Source organism: Felis catus, chromosome B1 (assembly GCF_018350175.1).
Source record: "Felis catus isolate Fca126 chromosome B1, F.catus_Fca126_mat1.0, whole genome shotgun sequence".
In the NCBI taxonomy this organism is placed as follows: Eukaryota; Metazoa; Chordata; class Mammalia; order Carnivora; family Felidae; genus Felis; species Felis catus.
In genome coordinates, this window is record NC_058371.1 from 43,479,648 (window position 1) to 43,499,780 (window position 20,133).

Consider the following 20,133-nt stretch of genomic DNA (forward strand, 5'->3'; position numbering starts at 1 on the left):
TTCTAGCTATAAGATGAATAAGTTCCGGGGATCTAATGAACAACATGATGTTTATACTTAATGCTGTATTATATACTTGAAAGTAATTAGAAGAGAAGATTTTAATGTTCTCACTACAAAAAGGAAATGGTAATTATGTGACATGTCGCAGATGTTAGCTAACAATATGGTGGTAATCGTTTTGCAATTATAAGCATATCAAATCAACATGGTATACACTTTAAAATGACACAATGTTATATGTCAATTATATCTCAATAAAGCTGCAGACTGGGGATGAGGGTCTGGATGGACTTATACTTAAGACCTGAAACCGTAAAACTACTAGAAGAAAATGGGAAAAGCTCCTGACCATTGGTCTAGAAAATAGTATTTTAGATATGACAAGGGAGCACAGGCAGCAAAAACAAAAGTAGACAAGTGGAACTGCATCCAACTAAAAACTTCTTAATAAAGAAAACACTCAAGAGAGTGAAAATGAGACTTGCAGGAGAAATAGTTTCAAACCATGTAGCTGATAAAGTTAATCTACAAAATATGTGATAACTCATACAACTTAATTGCAAAAACAAACAGAGATGTAAAAAGAGCAAAAGACCTAAATAGACATTTCTCAAAAGAAGACATACAAATGACCATCAGATATATGAAAAGGTCCTCAACATCACTAATCATCAGAAAAATGTAAATCAAAACCACAACTCACACCTTTTAGACAGGTATTATAAAAAAGAAAAAAAATTACAAGTGCTGGCAAGTGGAAAAAGGGGAGCCTTTGTACATTGTTGTTGGGAATGAAGTTGGTACAGCAGTTATGGAAAACTATATACAGACTCCTCAAAAATTAAAAATGAACTATATTATGATGAAGCAATTTCATTTCTCAGCATATAGACATAACTAATACGTTAAGTACCTTGATTGTGGCAATTATTTCACAAAATTATTTCAAAATTATTTCATAAAATTATTTTAGCAAAACATCAACTCATATACCTTAAATATGTATCTTTGTCAGTTATATCTTAATAAAGTTTGAAAAAATAAAAATGTAGATGTTAAACTGAATAAATAATTTAAACATATAGAATTTAAATTATACATACATATATGTAATACAGAATTATAAAATGTATATGTACATATATTATAACTATATATAAATATAATATGCATGTATAATTATATATTTGCCAATTGTCTTGAAAATGTTAATAAAAATATTAAGGATGAACTATGTAGACGTTACAAAACAATATTACCTTTTCCAAATGTGACCTCACACCGTGCATCTGTATCCTGGCAGACTCCGTCATAACACACATATTTTTGTTTACATACATGTCCATTGTGTATAGTCATATCAGGTTGACATTCTGGTGAGCTTCCATTACAAAACTCAGCAATATCACATTCATGATGTCTTGCTTTCCTACATTCAACACCTTGTCTTTCAATCTAATATAAATTAAAATACAAAAAATAAAACATTACATTTAAGATTGTTGTGTTTATCAATATTTATTTCAAAACTGTTCTATTTCAAAATTAGTTATATATTTTTTTAATTTTTTCATGTTTATTTATTTTTAGAAACAACATGAGCAAAGGAGGCACAGACAGAGAGGGAGAGAAAGAATCCCAAGCAGGCTCCACACCACCAGTACAGAGTGCTACACAGGGTTTGAAACCACGAACTGTGAGATCATGACCTGACCCCAAATAAAGAGTCAGATGCTTAACCAACTGAGCCACCCAGGCACCCCAAAATTAATTATATTAATTAAATAATTAATCTTTCTCTTGAATTATCCTATAGGTAATTAACACTTTCAAATACAGAATTCTGAAACACTCTTAAATGGGCATCTATTTCATACATCTTAATTCATGACTTCAAGTTGACACTAAAAAGATCACAGAGGTAAGAATGTAACCACATGATAAGATTCTAGAAAAAAATAACATAAAACTGCATCAGTCAAGGATAATCAAGAATGCAGAACCCATAGTAGGTAATAGACGAATTCTCATATGACAAATTTGTTATAAATATATTGGAGGAGCTAATAAGGAAAACACAGGACAAGAATCAACATCTTCTACATATAAACTAGTGTGTGATCTTTAAATCAAATGATCTTTCAATAAATGGTTAAGTTTGCAGTTTAAACTTTGTGCTAATGTAGCATTTGGAAAATGCTACTTCTACTGAGTTTCATTATTTATATATTTATGGGAAACTGCTGTGTCTTTCAGTTACATACCTAGAGCTACCTATCACAACTAGTAACAATATTTTTACTTATAAAAATATAAATATTGGATAGAATAAATTAAAAGTCCCTTTTAATGGAGATCTATATTGAATAATTTTATGGTAGCTCTCAATCAAGGCTTAAGAACATCAACATAAATATTATGGCAAAATAATGGCCATAAGAAGGAAACCTGAATACCCAACTAAGGTTCACAAAATCAGAAATCTGATTCTGAATTTAGTATCTTTTTATTTGAAAGTTCATTTATTTTTAACCCTTTATTCAAATTCCAGTTAGTTAACATAAAGTGTAATATTAGTTTCAAAAAGTTCACTTATTTTTACTTACTGCCATAGGTCTAAATGTACTAAGGTATCTAAGGCATGATTCATTATATACTTGGAAGATATTAATAAACTTAAATCTTACTTGACAGTTCTTGCAGCATAATCCATGACCACACCGTGCTCCTGATTTCAGTGTACAAGTTCGAAAATTACAACAGCTAGACTTTCCACATTGCTATTAGTAGAATAAGTAGAATTAGTAGAATACACAAGTAAAAATACATCATGATAATAATATAAACTTTTGCAAGAATTATATTCACTGGGCTTATTTTTTCAGTTTTGGGGACGAATATGAATGCTGTCAACATTTATAGTTTTGCATCTCTAAACAAATAAAATACTAAAATAAGACTTTCACGTCAGGTCAGAACAGAGCACTAGTACCCCAGAAACTCTCAATCAACTAGAAAACTAGGAAAAAATGTATGAAATAACTTTTTTCAGAAATTAGAGAATAGTAATAGAGAGTAGAATGGTGGTAAATAGTGTCTGGAAGATGGGGGGAAAGGGGAGATATTGTTCAAAAAGTATAAATTTTCATGCTACTGTATAGCATGATGACTATAATATTATGTTATATGCTTGAAATTTGCTAAGAGGATAGATCAATTGTTCTCAACATATACAAAAAATGGTAATGGATATACTAATTAGTCTGATTGCAGTAATCATTTCAGAAGGTATACATATATCAAAACCATCATGTTGAACACCTTAAAAAATACAATTTTTATCTGTTAATCATACCTCAGTAATCCTGGGGGAGAAAAGGTGTGTAGAGTTTAGGCCTACTGCAAAGTTAGAACAGTCTCCAAAACTCCTCACTTCTTACACCAAACAAATACAAGTTCAGTGGATTTCCAAAACCACTCTCAGGTTTGATAATTTACCAGAAGGACTCACAGAACTCACTGAAAGCTGTTAACTCACAATTATGGCTTATTATATGGAAATGATACAAATTAAAATTAGCCAAGAGAAGAAGCAACTAGGACAAAATCCAGGAGATACTCATACTGCCTTCACCCCACACAAAACTCTCACAAAATTAATACGTGACACTTCCTAATTTATTCTATGAGGCCAGTATTACTCTAATACCAAACTCAGAGACATTACAAGAAAGGAAAATTATAGACCAATATCTCTAATAAACATAAATTCAAAAATATTCAACAAAAAGTTAGGCAATAGAATCCAACAATGTATGAAAAGAATTATACATGCCAACCAACTGGAATTTATTGCAAGTATACAAAGCTGGTTCATCATTCAAGCATCAGTACATACAACCCATCATATCAACAGAATGAAGAAAAAAAATCACATGACTAAAACAACTGATATAAAAAAAGCATTTGACAAAACCCAAATTCACTTAATGAGTTATACAAAATATGACAAACCAGGAAGAGAGAACTTCCTAAGTTTGGTAGTGAACATTTAGAGAAAACCTACAGCTAACATCATATATATGGTGAGAAACCATTAGCTTCCCCCCTGAGATCAGGAATGGGGCAGGGATGCTACCTGTCACCACTCCCTTCAATATCTCACTGGAAGTCCCAGCTAGTGCAATAAGATAAGAAAATGAAATACAAAATATAAAGGTTGAAAAGAAAGAAAAAAACCCCTATTTTTTCCATAAATTATGTGATTGACTATGTAAAGAAAATCCCAAATAAATTACCAAAAAGCAACAAAAACAAAAATCTCCTGTGACTAATAAGTTATTAAAGAAGGATTTCTGGATACAAAGTTAATGTAAAAAATAAACTGTTTTCCTGTAATATGAACAATGAAAAATGGGAATTTCAATTAAAAAACACAATGCCATTTATATTAGCACCCAAATGGTGAAGTATTTGTGAATAGTTGTAACAAAATTTTATAGGATTTGCATGAGGAATAAAACTCTGATGAAAACCACTGTTATTTTCTCAATATGTCAAGATGTCAGTTCTTCCCAACTTTATCTAGAGATTTAATGTAATTCCAATAAAAGTTCCAGCAAGTTATTTTGTAGATATTGATGAATTGATTCTAAAGCTTATATGGAGATACAAAAAATGCAGAATAATCACATAATACTGAAGAGGAGGAAGAGGAAGAAGAGGAAGGGAAAATGAAGAAGAAAGGAGGAGGAGGAGGAAGAGGGGAAAAAAATGAGGAAGAGGAGGAAGAAAACTGAAGGATTGATAACACCCAACTTCAAACTTACTATAAATTATAATGACAGTGTGGTATTCATATAAGAATAAACAAAGGGATCATTGGGGCAAAATAAAAACCCCAGAAACACCAATAATAAATCTTTAACAATGGAGCAAATGCAGCTCAATGGAGAACGGACAGTCTTTCCAACAAATGGCGCTGGAACAACTGGACATTCACAGGGAAAATAATGACTAGACACTGACTCTACACCTTTTACAAAAAAATAACTCAAAATGGATCATAAATTTAAATGTAAAATGCAAAGCTGTAAAACTTCTAGGAGCACAGATTTAAGAGAGTAGATATCATGTGAAGTGCTCTTCCATGATAAAAATAATAAACATATAAATACATAAATAGAAATAATACTAATCCTAAATAAATTCATTCAGAAAGTATTGAGTAAAGGGATCACTTTCCAACTCATTTTATGAGTTCAGAATTGCCTTGATGCTTAAACCAGAAAATATTACAAGAAAAGAAAAATCTGCAGACCACAATTCCCTTGTGAAAATAAGTGCTGTAACCCCAAACAAAATATTAGCAAATTAAATCTAGAAACACATAAGCAAAATAACCCAAGTGAAGCTAATGCCAGAATACATGGTTGGGTTAGCATTCAAAACCAATCAGTGAAATGTGCCATGTTAACTGTAAAAAGAAGACTCACATGATCAGCTCAATACACACAAAAATAAGACATTGGACAAAATTCAACACTAATTCTTGATTTGAAACTCTCAGCTAACTAGAATATAGAAAGAAATTTCCTCAACATGGTACGGGCATCTGTTTACCAAAAATGCTTTGATCTAACATTATATTTAATGGTGAAAGTCAGAAAACGTTCCCCCCCCCAAAATAAAAAGAAACAAAGGCCATTCTCAACATTTCTAATCAACACTAGATCTAAGGTGAAGTCACAAGTCAGTTGTATTTTCTATACTAGCAATGGATAATTGTTAAATAAAATTTTAAAACAATGCTACAGAAACAGCTATAGAAAAACTATGGAAAAACTATATGAATTAAAGAAGAGCCAAGTAGGTGGAGATATACACCATGTGCATAGATTGGCAGACTCAATTTTAGTAAAAAACGTAATCCTCCCAAAATTGATGTATGGATACCACACAATTCCAATCAAAGTTCCTACATTCACATGCTGATTTTCCAATTTATATCAAAATACAAAGATCTTAGAATAGTAAAACTATCTTGGAAAAAATGAACAAAGTTGGATGATTTACATTATCTGTTTTCAAGATTTACTGTGAAAATGCATTAATCAGAGTAGTGTAAAACTACCATAAATGTTACATAAATAAACAGAAAAAAATCCAGGGTAACACATAGGTATGGTAATTTATTTTCATAAGAATGCTAAGTTAATACAATGGTGAAAAGATGGTCATTTTAACAAATACTACCAACAAATTGATATTCAAATGGAGTGTGGTGAATCTCAACCAAAATCACCCAAAACACAAAACACACTTAAAATGGATCACAGACTAATTGTGAGCGATAACTATAAAACTTCTCACAGGAAACAGAGGAGAAAATATTCATGACCTTGAGTGGGCAAAGATTTCTTAGGACGAAAAAGCATTACCATAAAAGAAAAAAAATGATAAACTGGTCTTCATAAAAAAATAAAAAGTGCCTGCCATTCAAAGATGTTATTAAGCAACCAGAAAGGTAATACACAGACTGGAAACAATATTTGTAATGAACATGTCTGACAAAGGACTAGTATCCAACCTATAGGAAAAAAAAACCTCATACAAATCAATTACAAAAAAACAAATTAATGGTTACTAAGGACATGAGAACAAGCACAACATAATTACAGTCAGCAAGAAAATACAAACCAAAACCACTGTAATGGCTAAAATTTAAAAGGCTACAACATCACATTTTGGTGAAAATGTAGGGGAAATAAAAGTTTTTATGTCGCCAGTAGAAATGTAAAATAATACAATGCTTTGGAAAATAGTTTGGCAGTTTCTCATGAACATACACTTATCATATGACCCAACAATTCTACTTTTTGGGAATTTGGAATAATGGCCCATTACTGTTAACAACTCAAATATATATTAGCATGTGAATGAAAAAACAGATTATGTTATATTCAAACAAAATATTACACAAAATTAAAAGGAAGGAATGATTGTGACATAAACAATGTTGAGTGAATCTTAAAAACACAGTATTGAAAGGAAAAAGCCAGACACAAAGGATATGTGCTGTATCATTCCATTCACATGACTTCTAGATCAGGCAAAACTGAAAATCAGAAGTTTCCTAAAGAAGTATCACAATCCCAGATTTCAAGATATACCACAAAAGCTATAGTAATCACAGCAGTATGGTACTGGCGCAAAAAAAAAAAAAAAAGACACTTAGATCAATGAAACAGAATTACAGAGTTCAGAGCTAAACCCACAATTATATGGGCAATTAATCTACAATAAAGGAGGCAAGAATATACAATGTGGAAAAGACAGCCTCTTCAACATATGGCGTTAGGAAAACTGGAGTTGCATGCAGAAGAATGAAACTGGACCATTTTCTTACACCATACACAAAAGTAATCGCAAAGTGGATTAAGGAACTCCATGTGAGACCTGAAACCATAAAACTCCTAGAAGAAAATACAGGCAGTAATTTCTTTGACATAGGCGTAGAAACATTTTTTCCAGATATGTCTCCTCTGGCAAGGGAAACAAAAGCAAAATTAAACCACTGGGACTGCACCAAAATAAAAAGCTTCTGCATAGCTAAGGAAACCATCAGTGAAACAAAAGGTAAGCCTACTGAATGGGAAGATGTTTGCAAATGCTATATCCAATAAGGGTCTAATATCCAAAATATATAAAGAACTTCTACAACTCAACACCAAAATCATCATCATCATCATCATCATCATCATCTAGTTAAAAATGGGCAAAGTATCTAAGTAGACATTTTTCCAAAGAAGACATGCAGGGGCCAACAGACACATGAAAAGATAATGAACATCACCATCATCAGGGAAATGCAAATCAAAACTACAATGAGGTATGACTTTACACCTGTCAGAATGGCTAAAATAAAAAACACAAGACATAACATGTTGGTTAAAATGTGGGAAAAAAAGGAACCGCATGCACTGTTTGTGGGAATGCAAATTGTTGTAGCCATTGTAGAAAATAGTATGGACACTCCTCAAGCAATTAAAAATAGAAATTATCATATAAATCTGTAATTCCCCATACAGGGTATTTACCCAAAGAAAACAAAAATGCTTCAAAAAGATATATGCACCCCTATGTTTGTTGCTGAATTATTTATAATAGCCAAGATACAGAAGCAACTCAAATGTCCTATCATAGATGAATGGACAAAGATGCAGTATATAGATGCAATAGAATATTACTCAACCATAAAAGAATAAAACCTTGCCATTTGTGACAAAACAGATGGGCCTACAGGATATAATGATAAATGAAATAAGTCAGTCAGAGAAAGACAAATACCATATGATTCCACTCAAATGTAGAATTTAAGAAACAAAACAAATGAACAATGACAACAAAAAGACAAAAAAAAACAGAGAAAAAATGGTGGTTGCTAGAGGGAAGTATGCAGGGGAATGTAGAAATTAAATAAAGAGGATTAAGAGTACACTTATTGTGATGAGCACCAAGAAATGCATAGAATTTTTGAATCATTATTATTGTGCACCTGAAATTACAATAACACTGTATGTTAATTATACAAGAAAGAAAGAAAGAAAGAAAGAAAGAAAGAAAGAAAGAAAGAAAGAAAGAGAAAAAGGAAGGAAGGAAGGAAGGAAGGAAGGAAGGAAGGAAGGAAGGAGGGAGGGAGGGAGGGAGGGAGGGAGGGAGGGAAGGAAGGAAGGAAGGAAGGAAGGAAGGAAGGAAGGAAGGAAGGAAGGAAGGAAGAATTAAGTAGGAAGACTTGTTCTACCAAATGGCAAAACATACTAGAAAGGCACAATAATTAAAACAGTGTGATACAGATACAAGTATATCCAGACCCATATATGTATCACACCCTAATATCATTTCCATCTATTTTAATTTTTTAAATATTTTTTATTTTTGAGAGAGAGAGAGAGAGAGAGAGAGAGAGAGAGAGCAAGCAGGGGAGGGGCAGAGAGAGAGGGAGGGGAGCAGAGAGAAAGGGAGACACAGAATCTGAAGCAGGCTCCAGGCTCTGAGCTGTCAGCACAGAGCACAGCGCAAGGCTCGAACTCATGAACCCGAGATCATGACCTGAACTGAAGTCAGACACTTAACTGAGCCACCCAGGCACCCCTCCATCTATTTTATAGTCATGCAAATATATGATATCTACAGAATTGCTGCAAATACTGAACTGTCTAAAAGTATTACAACCTGGACTTTTTGTATTCACTGTTTTTTCAGAGTTTTGTTTCCAAGTGAATAATTAAAATCACCCACGTTCAGACTGTAATATTAATAGTCTTCCCTTACCATACTACTAATTCCATTGTGAAATAATACCCTAAAGTATACTTGATGGTCGGCTGACAAATTAATCTTCAGTAAAACATTTATAGTTAAACACAGGTTTGGAAAAATCTTGAATGTTCAGTTTAGAATACAAAAGCTCACTCTAGACTCTCTTTTTTCCCATCAGCAATAATTTTTAGGAGTACATTTCATTCTTGTTCAAAATTCTTCAACCTCTATCTATACAGTATACTCTTGCATGTATTTCAAACTTGATTTCACTTAACTGTAAATATTCTGCATAGTATTCAGCCATATTTGAGATACATAACATTCACAGCAAAGAGATGAACTAAAACAATAAATTTATGAATTTTCCTATTTCAGACTTACTTCCTCAGTACCACAGTCACACACTTCACCTCTCTCCACTTTGCCGTTGCCACAGATTGCTCTCAGAGCTGTTTGCATTTGGGGTTTATTCTGAAGACATTTGGCACCCATATTTGAAATGAAATTTTCAAAGTCACTCAAACTGCAACTGCTAAAAGTCTTGACACCACTTGATCGCCTAGAGATGAATCCATACAATGTCATTGGCAATACACTTCTGAAAGCACAACTCTATATATTTCAAAATGTTAAATTTAATAGGTAACAATAAATGTTCATAACAAGTGCTAAGAGGCGAAAATCATTCCTGAGTAGATCATGTGATTTCATTCACTGGAATACATGTCCCTATTCAAATAAAATTATTACTTAACAGTAAAAAACAAACAAACCAATTAGAAAATGGGCACAAAACATGGATAGATCACTAGCCAAAGAATACATATAAATGGCTAACAGGTAAACGAAAAGGTGCTCAATATAACTAATCATCAGGAATTGCAAATCAAAACCACAATAAGGAGCACCTGTGTGGCTAATTTGGTTAGGCAACCTACTGTTGATCTCAGCTCAGGTCTTGATCTCAGGGTTGTGAGTTCATGCCCCACACTGGGCTCTGCAGTGGGTGTGAAGCCTACTTAAAAAAACACACACAATAAGATATCACCACACACCTGTTAAGATTTCATTTTTAAAAAGATAAGAGTTGACAAGGATATGGAGAAATTGGAATCCTTGGTACACTGTTGGTGGGAATGTAAATTAGGACAGCCACTATGGAAAACTGTAGAGAGGTTCTTCAAAAAGTTAAAAATAGTGGGTGATGGGCAATGAGGAGGGCACCTGTTGGGATGAGCACTGGGTGTTGTATGGAAACCAATTTGACAATAAATTTCATATTTTAAAAAAAGTTAAAAATAGAACTACTGAGTATATATTGGAAATAACTGAGGGATCTCAGTATCTGCATCCCCATGTTCATTGCAGCATTGTTCATAATGCCAAAGATATGGAAGCAACCTAAATATCCATTGACAGATGAATTTTAAAAATGTGGTACACATGTGCAATGGAAAATTATTCAGCCTCAAAAAAAGAAGGCAACCCTGCCATACGCAACACATGAATGAACTACGAGGACATTAAACTAAGTGAAATAAGTCAGTAACAGAAGGCAACTACTACATGATCTCACAAATATAAGATATCTAAGACAGTCAACCTCATAGATGCAGAAAGTACAATTGTGGCTGCCAGGGGCTAGGAGGAGGCAGAAATGGGAGTTATTCAATGGGTATAAAGTTTCAGTTATTCGAGATGAGTACGTTTTAGAAATCTGCTGTGCAACATAGTGCCTCTAGTTAACAATAGTGTATTTCATATTTAAACTTTCAAGAGAACTCCTGTTATGTGTTCCTACCACAATAAAAAAATCAAGAATAGATTTAACTTTATTTTTATATGCATTACAAACTACATCACCTAAGATAAAAATTTTTGGAAGTTTATTTATCTATTTTGAGAAAGAGAGAAAGCACAAGTGGGGGAGGAGGGGCAGAGAGAGATGGAAAGAGAGAGAATCCCAAGCAGGCTCCACACTGTTAGTGCACAGCCCAATGTGGGGCTCGAACTCACGAAACCATGAGATCATGACCTGAGGCAAAAAACAAGAGCTGGCCACTTCACTGACTAAGCCACCCAGGTGTCCTCCTAAGAGAAAATTTTGAGTTTTGGGGTATGATTGTATGTAAATTCTTGTATATAGGAAAGAAGTATTTATATATGTATATGATGCTTCTGCCTAGGAATGGAGAAAACCTCATATCCACTTATGTCAATTCACAGATATACATCAAATATATTCTTCAAACTTCTCTTCTACTCCCTCAGTCTTTCCCATGACCATTATAAAATTAAGAATCAAGCTCTTTGAGGGGTACCTGGGTGACTCAGTTGGTTAAGCATCTGACTCTTCATTTTGGCTTAGGTCATCACTTCTTGGTCATGAGATCAATCCTGGCATGGGGCTCCATGAGGAGCATGGAGTCTGTTTAAGATTCACTCCCTCCCTCTCCCTCTGCCTCTCCCCTGCTTGCACACATGTTCTCTCTCAAAAAAAATTTTTTTTTAAGAAAAAAGAATAAAGCTCTTTGAAAGTTTAAATCTCTTCTACTTCAATAATTTTTCAATAGCCATTCACAGGTTTGTAGTATATATATAATATGATAGATAACTCAATAAGTTGTTAGCTGTTTGAGGCAGGAATTTTATCATCCTTATTGTTGGTATTACTTATTACCAGGACAGGACTTAAAACATAGAATCAGCTGTCTACTGGTTCTTCGTAACAACAAAAAACTTTTATTAAACAGACTATACTGTGCTTATTCCTGAGTTTTCTCACAGATTTCAGAGAAACTGTATATTAATCAAAACTTTATAAGGTTAACACACCACTAATAAAGATAACCTCAGAGAATATTTCTATGAGTCACTCTAAATACGTAGCAAAAATCTAACAGACAAGGTGGAAACTAACATTTATTGCACACATATTATTAGCCAGATATTTTAATTTTTTTTTTCAACGTTTTTTTAATTTATTTTTGGGACAGAGAGAGACAGAGCATGAACGGGGGAGGGGCAGAGAGAGAGGGAGACACGGAATCGGAAACAGGCTCCAGGCTCCGAGCCATCAGCCCAGAACCGATGTGGGGCTCGAACTCACGGACCGTGAGATCGTGACCTGGCTGAAGTCGGACGCTTAACCGACTGCGCCACCCAGGCGCCCCAAGAATAAACTTCTTTAGCCTTTACTCCATTTATTTCTACTGTGATCATTCTTATTTCCTCCTTCTACTTTGGGCTTTGTTTCTTCTTTTTCAATTCCTTTAAAAGTAAGGTTAGATTGATTATTTGAGGTTTTTCTTGTGTCTTACTGTAAGCCTGTATTCCTACAAATTTCCCTCTCAGAACTGCTCTTGCTGTGTCCCAGAGACGTTGAACTGTTATGTTTTTATTTTCATTTATCTCCAAGTATGTTTTGATTGCTTCTTTGACTTCTTTGTTGATCTAAGTGACCATTTAGTAGCATGGTATTTAGCCTCCGTGTGTTTGGGTTTTTAATTGATTTCTAGTTTCTTAGGACTATAGTAAAAAAAGATGCATGATATGGTTTCAATCTTCTTCAATTTATTGAGACTTGTTTTATGGCCTAATATGTGAAATATCCTTGAGAATGTTCCATGTGCACTTGAAAAGAATATATATTCTGTTGTTTTTGAGTGGAATGTTCTCTATGTACCGGTTAAACCCATCTGGTTTAATGTGTCATTCAAAAATACTGTTTTCTTAAGTGTGGTCCAAGATGGCAACATAGGAAAACCCTGAATTCACCTGCTCCAGGGAACACACCAAATTACATATAACTATAGGACAATTTTTCCTAAATGAGAACAAAGGGCTGACTGAAAGGCTACTGCACAACATAATATAGAACAGTAAAAGAAAACAGCAAGAAAGATGGAGACAGTGGAGCCTAGGTGGCTCAGTCAGTTAAGCCTCTGACTTCGGCTCAGGTCATGATCTCACAGTTAGTGAGTTCGAGTCCCACGTCAGGCTCTGTGCTGACAGCAGGGAGCTGGAGCCGGGAGCCTGCTTCAGATTCTGGGTCTCCCTCCCTCTCTGCCCCTCCCCCGCTCACGCTCTGTCTCTCTCTCTCTCTCTCTCTCTCTCTCTGACGCCTTTCTCTCTCTCAAAACTAAACATTAAAAAATAAAAATTAAAAATAAATTTTAAAAAAGAGAGATGGAGACAAGGTAACAAAGGCAATTCCTACTCCTGACTTTGTGAACCCCAGTGGGGAGGTATATACGTACAGAAGGACCAAAAACAGATTCTTCTGTCCTTAGACACAAGAAAACAAAACAACTGCAGCTTTAAAAAGCAACTAGCATTTGAAAGACACAACACTAGAATGCTGTCAAATGGTGGAGGGGCTGCAGGAACTTTCTCTGGGTCACAGGGTCACCCATCTGAAGAATGATGGGTTTATATTTCCCCTCCTCCTTAAAAACGCAGACTGGAGCAGGGTCCAGATGTCATAACGGGCTTGCTGACTCATGAGTCCCAGGCCCTCAAACCCACCCCAGCCCCAGCTGTGCAAGGACACAGAAAAAAATCAAATCCTTTCTTTCTTTTTTTCTTTCTTTCTTTCTCTTTCTTTCTTTCTTTCTTTCTTTCCTTTTCTTTCTTTTTGTTTTCTTCTCTTTTTCTTTTTCTTTTTGTCTTTTATCTTTTCTTTAAAAAGCCATGATTTATTTTTTAATATTTATTTATTTATTTTGAGAGAGAGAGAGAGAGAGAGAGAGAGAGCGCAGGGGAGGGGCAGAGAGAGGGAGAGAAAGAGATTCCCAAACAGGCTTCATGCTGTCAGCACAGAGCCCTATATGGGGTTCAGTCTCATGAGCCATGAGATCATGACCTGAGCTGAAATCAGGAGTAGGACACAACCAACTGAGCCACCCAGGTGCCGCTAAAAAGCCGTGATTTAAAAGAGCAACTAGCACATAAAACAGCCAGCACTAAGACTCCTCCAAAAGGCTGAAGGAGCTGCTGGATTGCTTTCTGGTAGGAGGGCAGTCTTGAAAGTACCTTGAAAGCACAGACCAGTGCACAGTCCCAGTGCCCTAATTGGCCTGCCATCTCAGTGAGCCCAGGCCCACAGCTCACACCAACCCCAGCCATCTTACCAAGGTGGCCGATATGCATCAGGACACCCCTGGTTAGTCTCACTGAAGCCCCAGACTTCATGCCAAGGTAACACAGGTGCAAATCACCACAGAACACCCCAAGCCCGCACCACTTGGACTTCAGACGTCTTGCTAGGACACCCCATGGTGAAGAGTGCTCTGGAACCTCTTGATTGATGTATGTTTCAAATCCCACTGCATGAGGTACCCCAGGAAACACAAGCCCATGCTTGCATCAATTTCAGCCACTCCAGCAGGGCATCCCCTATAAGGAGTGCTCTGAACATATCACCCACACCACTCTTGGCTCCAGTCACCCAGCCAGGGCAACCCTGAGCTAGCACCTTCAGAAAACCTGGCTTGTATGCAATTCAGCTTCAGCTGTCCTGCCAGGGCACACTGTATGCAAAGAGCCCAGGAATCACACTGGCTCCTGTCCATTTTAATTTTAGCTGTCCTGCCAGGGTGCCCCATGCGCAGAGCATGCCAGGACCTCCCAGCCTATACCCCACCTCAGCTTCAGCCACACCTAAAGGGCATGCTCTGTGCAGACAGTACTGGAACAACCCAGTTTGTATCCACTTCAGTTTCAGCTTTCCTGCCAAGGTGCCCTCTGTGCATAGAGATCTGGGTGCCCCAGTTTGCACGCACTTTAGTTTTAGCTGTTCTGCCATGCAGAGAGTTAAGGGATCTCCAGATACTACCTTAGCTCCAGCTGCCCCACCAGAGTATGCCCTGCACAAAGCGCCATCAACAAATAGCTCCCCAAGACACCCTAGCCTATAATCACTTCATCTTCAGCTGTCCTGACAGGGAACCTCCTACACAGAGTGCCGTCAACATATAGAATCCTGGGATATCATGTACTGCATTCACTTCAGCTTCAGCTATCATGACAGGGCACACACCATGTGGAAAGCCTCTGGATATCCAGCCAATGCCAGCCACAGCTCCAGCCAACCAGCAAAAGTCACCAACCACACAGTCTACCTAGAGGATGGCTATACATAAGACCATTCCTTCAAGTTTATAAGTAGCTGTTCTGACTAATCCATACAAATAAGCACAGTAAATCAAGCAAAATAAGAAGACAAAGGAATATGCTCCAAAAGAAAAAACAAGACATCAGGAAAAAACTAAAAGAAATGGAGATAAGCAATATGCTGAATAAAAAATTTAAAGTAATAATCATAAAGATGTTCACTGGAATGAAAAGATGAGGGTTAGAACTCAGTGAGACTTTCAATAAAGACATACAAAATATTAAAAAAGAATCAATCAGGGGTTCTTGGGTGGCTCAGTTGGTTAAGTATCCATCTTCGGCTCAGGTCATGATCTCACAGTTCATGAGCTCGAACCCCACATCAAGCTCTCTCCTGTCAGCATACAGCCCACTTCTGATCCTCTGTCTCCCTCTCTCTGCCCCTCCCCCACTCATGTGTATACACTCTCTCTCAAAAACAAACAAACATTAAAAAATAATAGAAAAATAAAATAAAAAGAAGACCTGAAGAATATAATAACTGAAATAAAAAACACACAAGAGAAAATCAGAAATGAGAAAAGAAGTAACAACTGATACCACAAAAGTACAAAAAATTATAAGAGAATACTGTAAAAAATTATATGCCAATGGATTCAATAACAAAGAAGAAATGGAAGCATATAGTCTTCCAAAACTGAATCCAGAAGAAATAAAAAATCTGAACAGACAAATTACTAGCAACAAAATTTAATCAGTATCAAAAAACTATCAAAAAATAAAAGTCCAGGACCAGATGGCTTCACAGGTGAATTCTATCAAGCATTGAAGGAAGAGTTAATACCTAATTCCAAAAAACAGAAGAAAAGCCTCCAAATATATTCTATAAAGCCAGCATTACTCTGAGACCAACACCAGACAAAGACACTACAAAAAAGAAAAGGCCAATATCTCTGATAAACATACATACAAAAATCTTCAAAAAAATTAGTATTAGCAAGCCACATTGAACAACACATTAAAAGGACCATTTATGACAACCGAAATTTATTCTGGAGATACAAGGATGGTTCAATATTTGCAAGTCAATCTATGTGACAAAGGATAAAAATTGATCATCTCAATAAATGTAGAAAAAGCATTTGACAAAATTCAATGTCCATTCTTGATAAAAACTCTCAACAAAGTGGGTTTTGATGGAACATACCTCAATATATTAGGCCATATATGAAAATACCACAACTTAGTCAATGGAAAAAAAACTGAGACCTTTTCCTCTAAAATCAGGAACAAGGCAAAAAATGTCGACTCTTACCACTTTTATTCAACATAGTACTGGAAATTCTAGCCATAGAAAACAGACCCAAAAAAAGAAATTAGAGGCATCAAATTGGGAAAGAATTTAAACTATTACTATAAGCAGATGGCATAATACTATACATATAAAACCCTTAAAGCTATATCAAAAAACTAAGAAAACTAATAAATGAATTCAATAAATTTGCAGCATAGAAAATTAATATACATAACTCATTAGCATTTCTATACACTAACAATACAGTAGGAGAAATAGAAATTAAGATAACAATCTCATTTATAACTGCATCAAAAACATTATAATACTCAGGAATAAACTTAACCAAAGAGGTAAAAGACCTGTACTGTGAAAACTATAAAACACTGTTAAGAAATTGAAGACAACACAAAGAAATAGAAAGACATTCCATGCTCATGGATTGAAAGAACAAATATTTTTTAAATGTCTATACTACCTAAAGAAATCTACACATTTAATGCAATCCCTGTCAAAATACCAACAGTATTTTTCACTGAGCTAGAACAAACAATCCTAAAATTTGTATGGAATCCTGAAAGACCCCAAATAGCCAAAACAATCTTGATAAAGAAAATCAAAACAGGAGGTCTATCAATTCCAGACCTCAAGTTATAGTACAAACCTGTAGTGATCAAAAGAGTATGGCACTGGCACAAAAACAGACACCTGGATCAATGAAACAGAATAGACACTTGTGTCGAGCACAGCATAATATATTAACTTGTCAAAAAACTAAGTTGTATATGTGAAACTAATATAAAATTATATGTAAACTACAAATAAAATAATTTTAAAAATACATACAAAAAAACACTGTTTCTTTACTGATTTTATTATATTACTGTCAATTTCTCTCTGTATGTTTGTTAATATTTGCTTTAACTATTTAGGTGCTTCTATGTTAGGTGCATAGATATTTACAACTGTTATGTCCTCTTAATGGATAGATATTTTTGCCATTATGTAATTTCCTTCTTTGTCTCTTATTACAGTCTTTGTTTTAAAGTCTATTTTGTCTGATATAGCTATTGCTACCCCAGATTTTATTTGTTTCCATTTGCATGTAAAAGCTCTCTCCAAACCTTCACTTTCAGTCTGTGTGCTTTTCTGTCTGAGACTGTTGTAGGCAGCATACAGATGGGTCTTAGTTTTTTATCCATTCTGCCACCCTATTCTGACATATTTTTAAACATGTCATTTCACAAAATACATAGTCTAAATATCACTCCCTTGCTAATTTTTCTTTCCAATTGAATTTGTTATCCTTGACTATTCTTAATGGTATACCTCCTTCCAACTCTCTTACACTTAAAATTTCATGTTTATATTTTATAGTACTTGGTCCATTTATGGCTAATTTGTGCTATAAGTAAACACTAAATTTTTGTACTTGAAATATTTAAAACAAAATAAACATAATCTTACTTTTAAATAAACTTACATAGCTTCTGGATTCATTATACAGATAGCTCCTGTACAATGACATTTCTTTGTGTCATCATATGATATTCCCAGACTCAGTCCGAGCATCTGTGTAACAATAATGGAAAATGCCTCCAGAGTTACCTCCTTGGGGTACTACATTAACAAAAACAAACATTCAAATGAAAGACAAGTCACTGAAAGGTGATAAAAAGTAATAATTTTCTAATTTTGAATATACTTATTATTTTATCAAATACTTAAGAATAGAAAATACAGTTCCTTGAACAGGTGAGAAGCTTAAGTTCTTCTTATGAAATTTTACTGAGATATAAGCAAACTGAGACTATGCCAAGCTTTATCATGATTTAACAATTGAATACCTAATATAATTCTTACGTAGCTACCATAACTATATAAAAGGGCTGTTTTTCATTATATTTTTGGCTATATGGGTCATCATCTTCAATTTAGCTAATTTCTTATGACAGCTCTTGTATTCATTCTGCTTCCCAGCTCACAAAGTGGCCATGTAACCAAATTACTCAGTTTAAGTGTGCTATCAGCTTCCTATCAGGATTCTCCATGACTCAGTAACTCATATCAGGGGAAACCACAGAAAGACTCTCAAGATAGCATTCCTGGATTATGCTGCTCACATATTTAACAAAGCACAGGGATAACTTCCTTGCCAAAGAGAAATGTGACACTGATAATTCATGATATGCAATAACATTATAATTTGTCCAGTTATTACCAAATATGGCATAGGATAAGGTATAGGTGAGGACAAGTTGTGAGGAAGATCAGGGCACTTCATTGCTATAATGACAAGCTCTAGTAAAAACTTTGGGTTCAACTGGATTTTTGACAGCACTAGAGGATGCACACTATGAAAAATATAAACAAAAAGCTGTGAACGAGCAACAGAGAATGCAAATAGGCAATCAGTAAGCTCATGTACCAGCACTGTAGTAACTCTTCATATCCTGTAGTTGTTGGATTGACATGGCTGAGTAACACCATATGTAAAGTCTAAGGATAAGGGCTGAAAGGCTGCAGAATTAATTTAATTCCCAAATCTACCAGGCTTGATGGGGAAGAAGCTAGAATCTGAAACTTGGGAAGGGAACAATTGGATGACATGGACAAATATACTTGGATTTCACTTTCCAGCATAGGAAGCCTCCCTCTAAACAATATGAGAGAGCCCCCAAATTAAAAACAAACAAACAAACAAACAGGGGCGCCTGGGTGGCTCAGTCGGTTAAGCGTCCGACTTCAGCCAGGTCACAATCTTGTGGTCCGTGAGTTCGAGCCCGGGGTCGGGCTCTGTGCTGACTGCTCAGAGCCTGGAGCCTGTTTCAGATTCTGTGTCTCCCTCTCTCTGACCCTCCCCCGTTCATGCTCTGTCTCTCTCTGTCTCAAAAATAAATAAAACGTTAAAAAAAATTCTTTAAAAAAACAAACACAGTTTTGATGATGATAATACCTAGGACATTTGTCTCACCAACCCTCATTGCCTTCAGGTCCATGTTAAGAATTAAATCACAACATTAGTGATGTTATCAAGATGGTGTGGTAGGTCATTCTCAATTTTACTACCCCTCACAAGAACAACTAACAACTATTCCTGGACAAGAATCCACCAAGAAGATCCTAGAACATGGAGGTGAGCCTGAAGCACTCCGTGAACTGCAGAAACCAAGACAGACCACATTAGAAGGGTAAGAGCAGCTACACACTGACTACCTTGCCTCTTCCCAAGGCTGGTGCAGTGACAGAGGTTTCCCCAGAGTCTACAGTACCTCAAGTGGGAAATGAAAGCCCAGGGTAGACATCTAGCTTCCCCAGCAATTTAGGTGACTTCTTGGGAGTCCCCAGTCTAGTCTTCCCTGACAAGGAGCACAAAGGATGCTACGTGACTCAATCAT

At 35.4% G+C, this 20,133-nt stretch overlaps 1 protein-coding gene across 18 annotated transcripts in view; it reads right to left on the reverse strand.

The window, feature by feature from the left end:
• The window catches only part of ADAM32 (ADAM metallopeptidase domain 32), a 177,254-nt gene that overhangs the window by 94,347 nt on the left and 62,774 nt on the right, over positions 1-20,133 (reverse strand). For all 18 annotated transcript variants that reach the window (XM_045055536.1, XM_019828535.3, XM_019828534.3 and 15 more), the window contains 4 exons: positions 18,219-18,355; positions 9,709-9,886; positions 2,691-2,783; positions 1,263-1,458 (listed from right to left, as the gene is read on the reverse strand). In XM_045055536.1, the coding sequence (XP_044911471.1) occupies positions 1,263-1,458; positions 2,691-2,783; positions 9,709-9,886; positions 18,219-18,355 (604 nt within the window). The remainder of the gene's footprint in view (positions 1-1,262; positions 1,459-2,690; positions 2,784-9,708; positions 9,887-18,218; positions 18,356-20,133) is intronic.